The 15,193-nt window shown below is 32.6% G+C and overlaps 1 protein-coding gene across 2 annotated transcripts in view; it reads right to left on the reverse strand.

Moving 5' to 3' along the window:
* Nucleotides 1-15,193, reverse strand: part of LOC129222153 (lachesin-like) — a 50,375-nt gene that overhangs the window by 22,596 nt on the left and 12,586 nt on the right. For both annotated transcript variants that reach the window (XM_054856610.1, XM_054856611.1), the window contains exon 3: nt 1,674-1,805. In XM_054856610.1, the coding sequence (XP_054712585.1) occupies nt 1,674-1,805 (132 nt within the window). The remainder of the gene's footprint in view (nt 1-1,673; nt 1,806-15,193) is intronic.

Consider the following 15,193-nt stretch of genomic DNA (forward strand, 5'->3'; position numbering starts at 1 on the left):
CATCAAATAGTTTTATATGTTTTTTTTTAAATCACGCATCTAAATTTTATTTCGAAATAACATATGTCTAGAGACTGTTTTTGTTTTCTTAAGGCAGTTGTTATCATTTGTTGGAATAGTTTGTGGATCATCAGTTTTGATGGATATCATGCTCTAAGTAGCATTTTCTGGCGTAAAGTGACCAACTACACTAAAAGTACTTATTCAAAAAGAAAATCTCGATTGGGATAAAATCATCGCATCATAGTATGAAAGGAAGTATTCGGTTAAAAACCGATTTCACCATAGCAAAACTGGCTCCAAGGTCAAAATATTTTAATTACCGACAAGAAAATTGTGTAGCGGAAACATGTAACAGATAGTTTAAAACAAAATGTTGATTTAATTACAGTAAAAATCTTCTTTGTTTGATACTTAAGTGTTATAAGAAGGTCGAGTGCTTAATATTTTGTTAACGTGAAGCTTTTCAAATATATTTGGAAAAGTACTGAACCTTAAAAAAACACGAGTTGACAAAAAAATAATTCTTTTAAAGCTGAGCGAGGCTCGGTTGTCCAGGTACTGCAAACTAAAAACCGCAAACGAATGAAAATATTTTAAAAAATATATGAAAATAGTGTTAAAAGAAAACATACAACAAAAATTTCAAACATTCAGATTTTCTTTAAAATATTTGTAAGTTAACCATTTTTTACCCTTTTTACAAACTTTGTAGTCAATGCAAATTCTGAAGGCACAATTATTAAGTTTTTTAATTACTTTTCTCATATTCAGGATGTCAAAGAATAACTTTTTTTTCGCCATTAGAAGTATCTTCTTGAAAATATCCTTTTTTGGCCCAGTAACATTGCTTTGCACTTAGTTTTGGGTGAAAAAGAAATTTATTAGTCTTTTTCTCAAATGATAGTTATTATTCATCTAAAATCCTTGATCAAAAAAGAGGCTACACAGTAATTTGATCAAAGGTGGTATCTCAGCAAATTAATACTTAAGTATTTCTTCGGCTTTTTAGAGATTTTCAGAACATCTTTTCTGTTCTAATGCCTAGTTGTGTTCATAGAAGCATTGATTCCGGCCACTTTAATATGATACAATTGCAAGACTTTGTATTCTATTTCATGCAGCTTTAAATTATTCAAACAGGCAACAAGTTTTTTTTTAAATTAAAACCATAATAAATAGATTGCTTACAATCATGTGTAGTTAATAAACTAGAATAACTTATGGTCACAGCTAACAGGGCCTAAAATTATAGCAGCTGCATGAAATAGGTTGCTTACAATCATATGTAGTTCTTAAACTATAATAATTTGGGACACTGTTATCACGGTCTACAATTATATCAGCTGCATGATCATATCAAATATTGTCCAAAAAATTAATGAGCAACTCTAGAACCCATGCCATACAAAAATTAAAGGAAATAAAACAGACTATGAATGGAAATGTGACAAAATAAAGAGCTAATTTAACAACCTTTTTGAATAACCTATGTATGAAAAGATCTTTGCTGAAGTCCTCAGATAGTTAAAATTTAAAAAAAAGTTGCACTTTTTTACCATTGTAAAATTTTACTTTGCTTGTGGTTAATAATGTTGTAAATTGTTATATATATATATCTAAGACATGGAATAAATCTGAAAAACAAAGATAATTAAGACACTAAGATTAACCTTAAGAATGAATGTTCCAGTATTGTCATCATGTCTCACAGTATATCTGTCTCCAGGCACTATTTGATTTGTTCCAGATGATATAAATAAATTGTCAGAAGGATTTTCAGGATCTGTTTTCAGCCACACCACCTTAAAAATTAAATATTTAATTGCAATTAAATGACAACATATTCTGAATATCAAAAAAAGTTTTGGGACACTTTAAAAATGAACAAATATTTCTTATAACTGATGCTTAGGTAGCAATAGATGCATTTTTAATATGACTAGACTAGAGGTGCAGATTTTTTTTTTTTTTATGAAGGGTCACTCACATTACAGGTGCAACAGTGGAAGCTCACATGCATGCTTGTCATGCAGGGTGGAAATTAAACTGGCTTTGAGAAATTAATGTATTTATGCGAAAGTGGGCAAGAGTTTTTTAATATTTTCCATATAATTTGCATTGAATACAAGATTTTGGTTCGCCTGTAAAAATTCGAAAAGTACTACTAGAGCGGGTGCTGTATGGAGCTGAGTAGTGTTCACTCTAGGAAAAAAAAAGGGCAGGGTGCTAGCCTTTGAAAGGGGCACTTTTTTAAAAAAGGGCACTATTTCAACGCGGTGTCCCCCCCCCCCCCACCCAAGACCAATGATGCACCACTCAAAAAGTACTGAGCGCCCCCCCCCCCCCAAAAAAAAAAATTAAGAGGAGAAATAACACTTAAAACACCTTGCAAAAATTAAGTCTATTCTGCACCATGACCTCCCCTCCCCTTTTCGATTGCCGTCACCACTGACTTTAGTATTAAATATGATTTCATCCAGAAAACGCACTTGTCTTCAGAATAGGTGTTAACTCCCCCCCCCCCCACACACAAATGCCCACTAAGCTAAGCACATTTTCCACACTAAAGGAACATTTAGCTAATGCTGAAACTTGGCTTTGGGTGTTTTTCAACACTTTTCAGGCCATAATTTTAACTACCTATAAGAGTAAAAAAAAATTCTAGGCATTTCAAAACCCTTTGAATTTTACTTTAAGAAGAAGAGTATTTAATTACTGATCTCCCCTTCCTACCAAAGAAACTGCCTAGTAATGTGCATTGTGCCATTGAGTTTTTTAGTAGACATCAAAATCGTGATGAGTGTAAATTCTCCTTTTTTAAATATATTATTACACTTCAAATAGAATAATTAACTTAAAATACTGTATGCAGTGCTTCAAAAATGCAGTGGTAGCAAGTTGCAAAACTAAAAAGACTTCATTTGAGCTCTATTTCCTAGTCTTGGAGTTGTTCAAATTCATAACACAAATGTGTTGGCAGATGTATGCGCTCCCAAATGCAATGCATAAGCAGCTTGGACCAAGTTAAGATTTTTATCTCAGGCAATTTTTGTGAAAATTTAATGTATCAACATTTTAATTTTGTGATTTTTTAAAAAATCAGTTGTATAATATTTATAAAAGAAAAACAGTGCAAGATCATTTTAGTTAGAAAAAAGCACGAGTATGTCAAAAGTATGCTTTTTATTATGTCAATAAGTGTTTTAAATAATCTGTTATATGAATCATATACAAAGATAATAAAAATACTTAGCAAAAAGGAAAGAATTGAATGAACGCCCTGTCAATGCGATATGTTTCCATTTCAAATGGTTTTTTAGGGGGGGGGGGCTGGGGGTTAAAAATCCAAGATATTAAAAAAATACCCTTGCATTTTAGCCCAGTAAGCTTTGTACTATGTTCTTCTAAGGAAACAATCAGAAAGTTAATTTTCCAGAAACAGATGTAAAAAGATTGCTACACAATCATTGCAATGCGCTAAAACAAGCTAAGCCTAATTTCCACGTGCAAACGAAAAACGGACACAAAGGGCTGAAATGTTAGGAAAATGTCCTATTCCCTCTCTCATTGTTGATTCTGAGAAGATCAAGGATGGGAAGGAATGAAACAAAGATCTCTCCCTTCCCAAAGGACCCTACTCCTTCCCACAACATTTCAAAAACCCACCCTCAGTAAAAGGAAGAACCTGCCTTTGTTTCCTACTGATAAGCTTGTTTGAATTCTGAGAATCTCATCTCCTCTTTGCCTAGGCATTTGCTTCCTCTTTTGTTTATGGGGCCGTTTTCAAGGTGAAATTCTGGGAACAAGGATAAGACATAGGCGTTTTTGCAGACGATCGCTGGACAAATAAAATTGCCCCGATATCGCGGCAGGTCGAAACGATGGTTGAGGCATCTTTTTAAAAACACAAAGTGCAATTTCTTATTTTTGAAAAGGGCGGGGCGCATTTCGCGATCTAAAAAAAGGGCAGGGCGCATTCTGCTGATATGCGAAAGGGCAGGGCGCTGCGCCCTTCAAAAACGGCTTAGCGGGAACACTAGAGTTGAGTATGCAAAATATGAGGACCGCATTCTGTAAATTGTTTTGAACTCAGAAAAGCTAGCAGATTACGATTCTGCCAGGCTTGTTGGTCCATATTTTTTTATACCCTGCTTCCTTAGATACTAAGTAACTGAATTGAGCAAGCTCATCTGAACCATTTTAATGATTGTCCTAGTTACAATGTCCTGTCATTTCTTAAAATTAAAGATATTTAAAGCTAGGTAATTTAAAATAAAAAATAGAAATTAAAAGAATAATTTTTGTTGAAAAAATTTTTTAATACCTAAAAATAAAATTTTTACATGGGTCTTCAAAAAGCAAAATATAAAAATCAATCTTTTTAATTTTGACAATCATTATTGATGCATCTGCTAAATACTTGTCTCAAAGAAATAAGAGAGAATACAGTTGATAAAGATAATAGAGGCCTATAATTGAAAAATATAATCAATATAAAAGAATAATTAGATTTCTTAATAATTTTTAAAAAACTTTTATGTGCCAAGAGCACGGAAAATGAAATATTTAAACAGTTGAACAGCTATTGTGAAATGGTTGAAATTTTGTTAGGTTCAGTTATGGCTGATAGAATAATTTTGAACTGCATTTGTTAACAACTAGACAAATGTTACTTACTTTTTCTCCACGAATCACACAAATTACATTCGTGGGGCGACTCTTTATTTACAAAATATGATAAAACTACCTTTAGAAGTTTTAAATGATACGAAGAGAGCATGGGCACCCATATGCAAAATTGTAAGGGGGGCTCAGATATTTTATCCATGGTTTAGCAGGATATTTTCCCCATGGAAGCAGATTTCAGGACCAATTACCTACTCATTAAAATTTGACATTTTTAATTACTTATTCATTAATGGCTGGAGAACAAATGTTTCTACATTTTTGCACAGAAAAAGTACTAAAAGAAAGGAAGTTCTAATTTCTAAGGGGGGCTCGAGACCCCCTGGCCCCTCTATATGGGCGCCCTTGGAAGAGAGGAATGCTGTCAGTCAAACAAACGGAAGGTAGATTTAACACACTTGGTCCCGATTTAGCATTATTAGAGCAGTCTTGGAATCAATCTTCAGCAGTGACTGGAGGTTTAGATTGGTATTACAAAAAATGAAGATGCGAAGCAGAGATGGCTACTTCTTTATCCATTTAAAAACAGCATACACCAGGCTTTTTCTTCATATATCTTAATACAAGCAGACGCTACAAGTGACATTAATTACCATAACGAATGGACGCATCCAGGATCAATAAAGACGAAAAAGATATTCAAAGTATCGTCAAATATTTTATTGCTTGCAATCCCTATAATGATAGCGAAAACTGTGCGATCTGAAATATTTACACCAGGGTGGCGACAGGAACTGTGAAAAAAAGTTCCCTGACTTTTCCCTGATTAAGTTCACCAAATTTCCCTGATTTACATTACCAATGATAGTGGTTTTCTTTCTTTGCTCTACTTGAAATCCATTGTATGTTTGTATAAAATGCAGTATTTTAAACGTTTTAAGTTGTGTAAAGTTGTTAAACTAAAGATACATTTTTAAAAGATGCTACTTTTTTAATAAAATGGTTTTAAAAAACCTACAAAACAGTGTATTAAATTTTTTCTACAATGAAAAGATTATAGAAAATTATATATAAAAAAAAAACTTTACTTCCAGAAACCACTTAGCATAAGAAATTTAAGAAACTATTAAAATTAATTAAGAAACTTTTTTTATTGAAAGTTCAATTTTAGCAATTAAATTAAAAATGCAAAGAAGTAATAACTTTAAAGGTTTTATAGTATTAGATCAAAAACCAAAGATTTCTTCTTGAAATTGTGATTACAGTACGCTAATTAGTTCGAGACAATGGAATAAAGGCAAAGGAGCTAAGGCATTATTGAAGGCTTCCTCTTTGCCTGTAAGGTTGTTTATTTTACGTAGTATTGAAAGCGTAAAAGGAAATTTCAAGCTAGGTAAAATAAACAACCTAAGAGACACAAAAGCAATCTTAGGAAGTTCATCCTGTGGTTAATAAGTAAGATTCAATACTTTGACGTTGAGGAAAAAAGATGAACAAATATGCGGCAATGTATAATCGCACCTCATTAATTTTACTTTTCTTTTGAAAAGATAATTGGCGGAAAATGCGTAGGGAATTAGAGTACTTAATTTTGTGCAGTGAAAAATTGTTTTCTTTATAAAATCAATTTTCCCTGATTTTTCGTTATTTTTTCAAATTTCCCTGATATTTCCCTGATTAATAAAGTTCCCTGACTTTTCCCTGATCTCCCTGATCTGTCGCCACCCTGTACACTGATGAGCTTGCTGATGAAGCTTCTTCTCAATGATGATCATGTCGTGTCCATAGATTGTGCTAAATATTGTCGAAGGTCTGAAGGACCGCAGCCGTCAGCTTCGGTGCCTCAGGACTGTAGAGGGTCTCCTGCAGCAGATCTCTGTCTGGTAGCAAGCCGAGTTTCAAGATCACTGCAGTAATGCTTGGGCATTCAAAGATGTGTCTTGGTGTGAGTTGGGTCTCTGGGCAATTCTTGCAGTAAGGATAAGTTCCTGTCCCATCAGGAAGTATTTTTTTATACCCTTGTAATGCTCTGTTCTGTGTCGGACGAGTGTGGTAGTGATGTCTCTAGGGAAGTTGAAGTCGGCTGTGAAAGGTTTCTTTAAGGGCTGGTTTAGAAGTCTGCATCTGGTCATTGCGTTCGCATCTGCAAGTGTGATGGTTAGGAGAGGTTGGTCAAGACCACGTCCCTCTTTGGCCAGGGCGTCTGCACACTCATTCTCCTTGATGCCTACATGTGCAGGTATCCACTACAACTTGCAAGATTTCCCTTTGCAATGCATCCAATCGAGCAAGTTGTTTATAGTGGAGGTGATGTTTGTCTCCCCATTTTGGATGGCCTCTAGGGCTGATTTAGAGTCTGAAAAGACAACTTCTTCTCAATGTTTGCTAAATATTTTAGAAAATGGAGAGATTGCGTTAAGTACATATGAAAAAGAGCGGTTTGTTCTAAAAAGTAAAAAGTTATCCGACCCCTATTAAAAAAATTAAATTTGACAACTTTGTGACTACATAAAAAAAGGAAGAAAAACTATGTGTAGTAAATAGTTAGAAGATGCAACAGACATAAGTATTTTTCAAAAAACATCCATGTTGGCTGATCAATGAGGATTTGACACACAAATTCTAGCAGCTCATGAAATTTTGGATTACTGCGAGTACCTTTTTCATGCAGAAGGATTTTATAGGAAATCTCCAAAATCGGAACTCGCTCTTGAAATTGAAAGTCATTATAAGTGCGGTGCAAACGAGCGGATGGCGATTTTCAATTTATAAAATTAAAATTTTTTTACTGTTGATGGTATGGCACTTGTTCACCGAATTCCATTAAAAAATTTCAACACCTTTGGCGATTTTGCTGAGGCATTCTTCCAAAGAATCCGCAATTTTTTCTTGCAGCCAAATGCAAAACAAGCGAACATAGTATTTGACAGGCGTGATGATCTTTCGATCAAATGTTTAGAGTCAGCTTTACGGAGTATGGGTCAAAAAGTTAAAAATGTTACAATTTCAAAAGTCCCAAGCAATTGCAGTAATTTCTTTTCCAGCACTGAAAATAAGTTACAGCTCGTTCAATTTCTCTGTACTGCTGCTTCAAGATATGCACAAATAAATCAAGATTGCAAGATATATTTGTGGAGGATTTGATACTCCATCAAAATGTTTTAAATTACAAGACTCTTTATTTTTTGAAGTACCTGAATTAAATTCCAACCACTTAGAAGCTGATTCTAGAATATTTTGTCATATATTTCATGCTGGCAAAAACTATACCTACCCATATTATAATTTTTAGCGCTGATACAGATGTTTTCATCTTGGGAATTTATTTTTGGAATAAGCTAGCATGTCTTGGTGGTTTAGGTCTATGGTTTGACAGTTCATACAAGGAGAAATTCATTTCAGGATGTAGTTTGGCAGCTCAATCACTAGGCGAAAACATTTCATTTGTCACATTTGCCAGCATTACTCTCTCTAAGTGGCTGTGATTCAACCAGCAGATTAGGTTCAAAAAAAACAAGGTTTAAAAGTTGCATCATTGGATTTTGTACAAAAAGCTCTACCACATTTAGGAAACTCAGATCTTAGTGTCAAACAATTAACTGAATTAGAAACTGTTTGCATCTTTTCTCAAAAAAAAAATTAACTGCTGATGAGCTTCGGTATAAATTAATTACCCAAAATATTGGTTTACGTTCAAATTTATTAAAAATAATTTGCACATCAGAAGCTTTACATATACATTTATTAAGAGCTTCAGCACACAGATACGTTTGGATAAGTGCTGACCAAACACTAATAGAGCCTATTGATTATACTTTATTTGGCTGCAAAGGAAGAAATGGTAATTGCATTCACAGCAACTGACGAAGCGACCATTACCGGAATTGTTGATTCAACCCTGTAAATGTTCATCCAACTGTCAAACAAAGGCTCATTTTTGTAAAAAATTACAATTAAATTGTATTTCGCTTTGCAAATGCATCAATAATGATGGTTAAAATAAAAACGATGATGATTTTTATATTTTGCTTTTGAAGACCTATGTATAAAAATTTGATTTTTGGTATTAAAAATTTTTTTTCAACAAAAATTATTCTTTTAATTTTCAATTTTTTTTTGTTTTATTTTAAATTACATAGCTTTGAATATTTTAAATTTTAAGAAACAAAGGGACATTGTAACCACGACAATCATTAAAATGGTTCAAATGAGTTTGCTCAATTAATTTAATTGGGAGCGGGGTATAAAAAATTAATGGACCAAACAAGCCTTCTGGCAACATCCAGAATCGTAATATGCAAGCTTTTCTGAGTTTAAAATAATTTACAAAATGCAGTCCTCACATTTTGCATATTCAACTCCCTTTTGCACTTGCACTATACCTGACTGAATGCCCCAGTATGTCGCTAATTTTAATTAACAAATGAAGAAAATTATACACATAATTGAAATCAGGGCTGTAACCAGATTTTTGTTTTGAGGAGGGTTTTACCAAACACATTTCTTGTGACATCTTAATGACAGGGTTGGGTTTTGGAAAGTGTCCAAAACTGTCTTAAACTGTCCAAAACTATGGTAAAGCTAAATGGGGTGTAATGTAATCAATTCATATTTACAGCAATATTTGTAATAAATAAATATAGATATTGAAGTTTAATTAATGAGTATTTGATAATATGTTTCTTCAAAATGCTCCATTAAAAAAATATTTTATTTAAAAAAATTGGCAATAATTCTACTACATAAAAACTTCCTCCTCATGCAACAAACAGTTGGTAAAGTTATGAAAGGAAATTCACAGCACTACCAAGACAACTAATTTCAGCTCCATTTATAACACAAAGGAATGTTATTAAATGTGCAACAGGGTGGCGACAGGAACTGGAAAAAAAAGTTCCCTGACTTTTCCCTGATTTCCCTGATTAAGTTCACCAAATTTCCCTGATTTACGTTACGAATGATAATGGTTTAATTTCTTAACCCTACCTGAAAAGCATTGCATATTAAATAAAATGCAGTGTTTAAAACGGTTTAAGCTGTTAATTAAAAATATATTTTGAAAAGAAGCTCCTTTTTTTGGTAAAAATAGTTATTAAATTATTGACAAAGAAATATTATAGGAAATCTAAAACAAATACTTTACTTCCAGGAACCAGTTAAAATAAGAATTCTGAGAAATTATTAAAACCATTCTTAAAGGCATATCTAATCAAGATGAAACTAAAAATTTTAAACGGAAATAATCTTGAATTGAGCTTTTAAGCAGTATAATTGTTACTGCAAGAGTAACAAGTGATAGTTAAAGTAAAGAAGCAATGTAGTTCTACTTAAGTAAAAAATACTGAACCGTGTGCAGGTAAACAGCAGTATAAATTAGTTTTCGAGATATTTGAAGAAATGTGTAGTGAATTCAGTACTAGCAATGGGAAAATGTTGGAATTAGACGTTTTTTTCTCGCCTTTTTTTCAGCGGAAACCAAATAAGCGAGCTTGTACAATAAAGATAACGTACCATAGATGACAAAAATGCAAAAATAAAAAAGAATGCTTTGCAGTTTCTGCCCTTTACCTGCACACAACAGAATAGACATATTTATGTAAAACAATTGAAATCTTTCAACAACCAGTCATATTGAGCTATTCTCTAATTAAGAACTTAGGTTTTAATGAATGAATACAGTATTTTAACTATTAAAAAATAAGAAAAATATTTACTTATGTACACAACTCGGTTTCAAATCATTTCATTAGTTGTCGAAAAAAAATCTTAGATTACTTTAGTTACAAACAACATCACAAAACAACATTTCAAAAACAATTATTAATTTCAAAATATATATGTATATGGTTTTAAAATAAGAGTTTTTAAGGTCTGGAAAAAAAACCCTTCGAGTAATCTGAAGTAACAGGGAATAATAACATGGCAAAAAAAAACAAATTTGATTTTAAGTCAAATTAATTTTAGCAATTAAATTAATTTGAGAAAACAAAGATCTTTTCTTGAAATTGTGATATAACAGTATGCTAATTACTTCAAGACAATGAGTAAAAGCAAGGGAGCAAAGTCATTAATGATGGCTTCCTCTTTGCCTGTAGGGTTATTTATTTTACATAGCATGGAATGGGTGAAGAAAAGTTCAAGCTAAGTAAAATAAACAACTTTACAGACACAGAGTCAATCTTAGGAGGCTCATCCTAAGATTGAATATTTTGACCTTGAGGAAAAAAGATGCACAAATATTCGGCAATGTGTAATCGCACCTTATTAATTTTACTTTTTTAAAACGAATAATAGGCTGAAAATTCGCATGGAATCAAAGTACTTCATTTTGCAAGGAAAAAAAATTTTTTTTTCTTCATTTGATCAATTTTCCCTGATTTTTTGTAATTTTTTCAAAATTCCCTGATATTTCCCTGATTTTTCCCTGAGTGATAAAGTTCCCTGACTTTTCCCTGATCTCCCTGATTTCCCTGATCTGTCGCCACTCTGTGCAATATTTAGGTACAAAAAAGAAAGCTTAATTTTTAAAATGGTTTTAGCAAATAAGTTTTACATAATGTTTTAACATATTTTTTTTTAAATCATGGATTGAAGAACAAGAAATTGATGATTAAACACTTAAATTTAAAAACTTGTGTGCTATTCTTTTTTTTAGTTCATATTTTTAATATAATATTCTGTAGTTACAAAAAATTAATTTCTTGCATTTTAGTCAATTATTGCACTATACTTTGATCACTTTCTTTTGGACATGCATAAATGTCGAAAATTTAGGTTTATGGAAAAAAACCTCCTGCATAAATTGAAATTTTTATAATGAAGAATTTAATTACTACGTAACTAAATTAAAATCAGCTGCATAAATAAGTTACATATATATTTATACTTGAATGTTCACATTGAATAAATATGAGGGCTGTTCAATAAGTAATAAGACAATGTTTAAAAAATACTGAACAACTTTAATCATCATAATTTACATGGTTTTTTTGTGAAAAACTTCTGCAGGACAAAATACGTTTATTCCAACATTCTCTCCACGCCTTAAAAACTTGTGAACGATAAGTTTGTGAGAGCTATTTCAAAGCTGCCTCCAAAGGGTTTAGACTTGCTTTGTTGCTTTCAAAATGTTTGCCTTGTGATGGTTTCATAAGTTGAGGTAACAGTCAGAACTGACTGATGTAAAATAATTCTGAGATTCCCCTTGATAATAATAACAGCAGTGTTAATCATTGTCTCTGTGATGGACGTTGAAGGTTGTCCCTCACATTCAATATCTTCCATATTCTGCCTGCCTTCCTTAAAAGCTTTACGCCAGCAAAAAGTAGACTCTAAACATTGCTTCATTCAGTAAGTTACCGCCCTATAGCCAGGGCTAAGGCAGAAATACATGAAATTTACCTCCAGCTCAGTCAATTCCAGCCGAGGACGACTGCAGTTTCGTGCTCATAAGCACTCATCAGCTCGGCGTAGGAAGTGAATGAGCTGGAGGTGGAAAAACTCTTAAGGAAGCCAAAAGTGCCAAACAAACTGGTAGCTAATATAGATCTATGTATAATAGGTCTGTGCTAATTTTACATTAGCTACCAGTTTGTTTGGCACTCTTGGCTTCCTTACGAGGTTTCTCACCTCCAGCTCAATCACTTCCTATGCTGGGCTGATGAGTATTAATAAGCTCGAAACTGCAGTCCCCGGCTAGAATTGACTGAGTTGCCGGTGTTTTCATGTATTGCTTCATTGTTGAAAACCTCACGTATCATAACACAAAGATCTCCGACGCTGATTTTTGCTGACAAAAACAAAGCTGATTTTTGCGGACAAAAACAAACTTTAATCGCATAATTTTGCTCCAACGACGCTTCCATTTTGACAACTGGCTGTGTCTTGTAGGCGAACGCCAACAGGCTTCAATTCAAACATGTGATATTCAGGAACATGAGTCTGTATGCGCTAACTATTGGTAGCTTTTGTTAATACAGACAACAGACATTTTTCATGCCACAGAAATCGACATCCTGATGAGTGGTTTTGTGGCAGTAAAATTAAGTCTTATTTCATGTAGAAACACGCCAACAGTCTTCAATTCAATCAAGTGATACTCAGGAACATAAGCCTGTATGGGCCAACTATCAGTAGATTTTGTTAATACAGACATTTCTCATGCCACAGGAATTAACATTCCAATGAGTGGTTTCGCCGCAGTAAAATTAATCTTATTACTTACTAGTGGTACCTGCACGCACGGCTTTGCTCCGCTAGAAAATTAAAAGGTTTTTGGTTCGCCTGTATATTTACAAATAATGTATGGTGAATTTTCTTGCCAATTGGCTAGTGCCTATGTTATGGTTCCACGTAATGATAATTTCGTAATTTACTCATCCATCTTATGAGAATTTTGTTCTTAAAATTGGAATAGAAAACGAACCACATCGAATTTTCGAAAAATCGCTTCGAGGTGCACACCCCCCTACTACAAACTTACTTTGTGCCAAATTTCATGAAAATCGGCCAAACGGTCTAGGCGCTATATGCGTCACAGAGGTCCTGACAGAAAGAGGGACTTTCAGCTTTATTATTAGTAATTAAAGATTGAACAGCCTATGTATATTAATTAGTCAAAAAAATTATTTTGAAATTTTGTTCTGTTTTTGATATTTTCTCAAAAAGTAGTTAGGACACTTTCAGAAACAAGTGTTTTGAACAGAGAGGTAAAAACCTTGCCAACCCTGCTTTCATTTGCACACATGCATAAACATAAGGAATTTTGCTTACTATTATCAAAAAAAAAAAAAAAAACTCATGCATACAAATTGAAATTTTAATCAAGAACTTCTATGTAACTAGATTAAAATCAGCTGATGAATAAGTTGAATGTTCTTATTGAATTCATATGAGTTCAATATAAAACATTATTTTGATACATTTTATTCTGTTTTTGATGTTTTCTCACAGAACACAATTTTTCTAAAAATATAGTTTTGGACAGAACAGTAAAAACCAGGGTTTTTACCAGTGTCCAAAACCTTGCACAATAGGTTATGTAAAGTAAATGTAAAAGTTAAAGTATCTATTAAATGAATTAAAAAAAAAAAAAAACTTTCTTGTACTTCTACTAAATAATCGATGTCTTTTCAATAACTGAAAAGAATAGATGTGTGTGCTCATATTTACATATTCGAAGTAATACTTCTTCAATTCATTTTTGACAATAATAAAAGTATGTTTAAGTTAGGGTTTGGCCCTTTCAAGTTTAAATAATTTTGATGTTTTTGTTAACACCAGATTGAGTTTGTACAACTTTTCAATAATAAAAATGTCCTTTTTCAAATGATTGAAAAAGGAAAATGTAATAGAAAATAAAATAATAGTTTTCCAGAAAAAAAGTATGATAAAAAGCATTTTTTGGAATGGTTTTGTTAAGCTTTGGAGAGGTTTGAACCCTAAAAATCTACCGCTAGTACACAGTCCTGATAGAAATTATTGTATTAAATAAGCGACTTCATTAAAAAAAAATACAACATGAAACCGCAAATATATCGTGAATAAACATGATTCAGAGTAAAAAGGTAAAACTTGTTAAATGCAGAAAATGTTTTGAACTTCTCATGCTAAGCAGCATGACTGCATTTAGGCATCAGAGGCTCAAAACTTAGTAGGGTCTGGTGGGGGAAGTGGTCAATGGGGTAAAGTGGTCATTCGTGAAATAAATGGTTATAGCTTGCAAATAAATTTTTGAATAGATGAGAAAATTTTATTATAGAGTAGGGCAGTTAGAAACTACATTTTGAACACAAAATTTTACAACTGGCAAAATTTTATTTGGTGAAAAAAAATATTTTGTGCGAATATGAAAATTTTTAAAATCTAAACAACTCTTTTAACTTTCTTGGGAAATTTTGTTTGTTAGAATTATGAACAGATTGACTGCATAGGAAGCTTCCTACATGTCTCAAGAACTCTTACTCATTAGCAGTTAGCTGAATCTCTTTTAAATAATTTTTTAGAACAATTTAAGTAAGATGGGGTAAAGTGGTCATAATATTAGGCTTAACAAATATTGTTCTTCTAATGCCACTTAATCGTTAAGTATAAGGAAAATATAAATTAAATTAGTAATTTCACTTAATATGTATTGTTTTTACAGTAAACGGGGTTAAATTTACGAGTATATGCATATGCATACGCATATACTCGTGTAGGGACGTATGTAGACGTATTCACATAAATGCACCAATAAATACGTATATGAGTATCTTCAAGTGTTTTTAATCTATACATATATACATTCAACTATACACGTACATACTCGCTTATACTCGTATATGTATAAACACTTATATACTCAGGTAGACACGAATATACGCGTACGTACTCGAGTAGACACTTACATACAAGCATATGATATATAAGTAAGCAGGGTGAGTTTAAATTTTTTGGGCAAATTATTAAAATGTGTTAAGAGGGGAGGATAAGAAGCAAGAATCATAAGGGACATATGGTAGCAAACACAATGCTGATGCGCTACATGCACGCAAAGCCGGAAACTGATGGATGCAAAACAGGT

The sequence above is a fragment of the Uloborus diversus genome, chromosome 5 (assembly GCF_026930045.1).
Source record: "Uloborus diversus isolate 005 chromosome 5, Udiv.v.3.1, whole genome shotgun sequence".
Classification (NCBI taxonomy): domain Eukaryota; kingdom Metazoa; phylum Arthropoda; class Arachnida; order Araneae; family Uloboridae; genus Uloborus; species Uloborus diversus.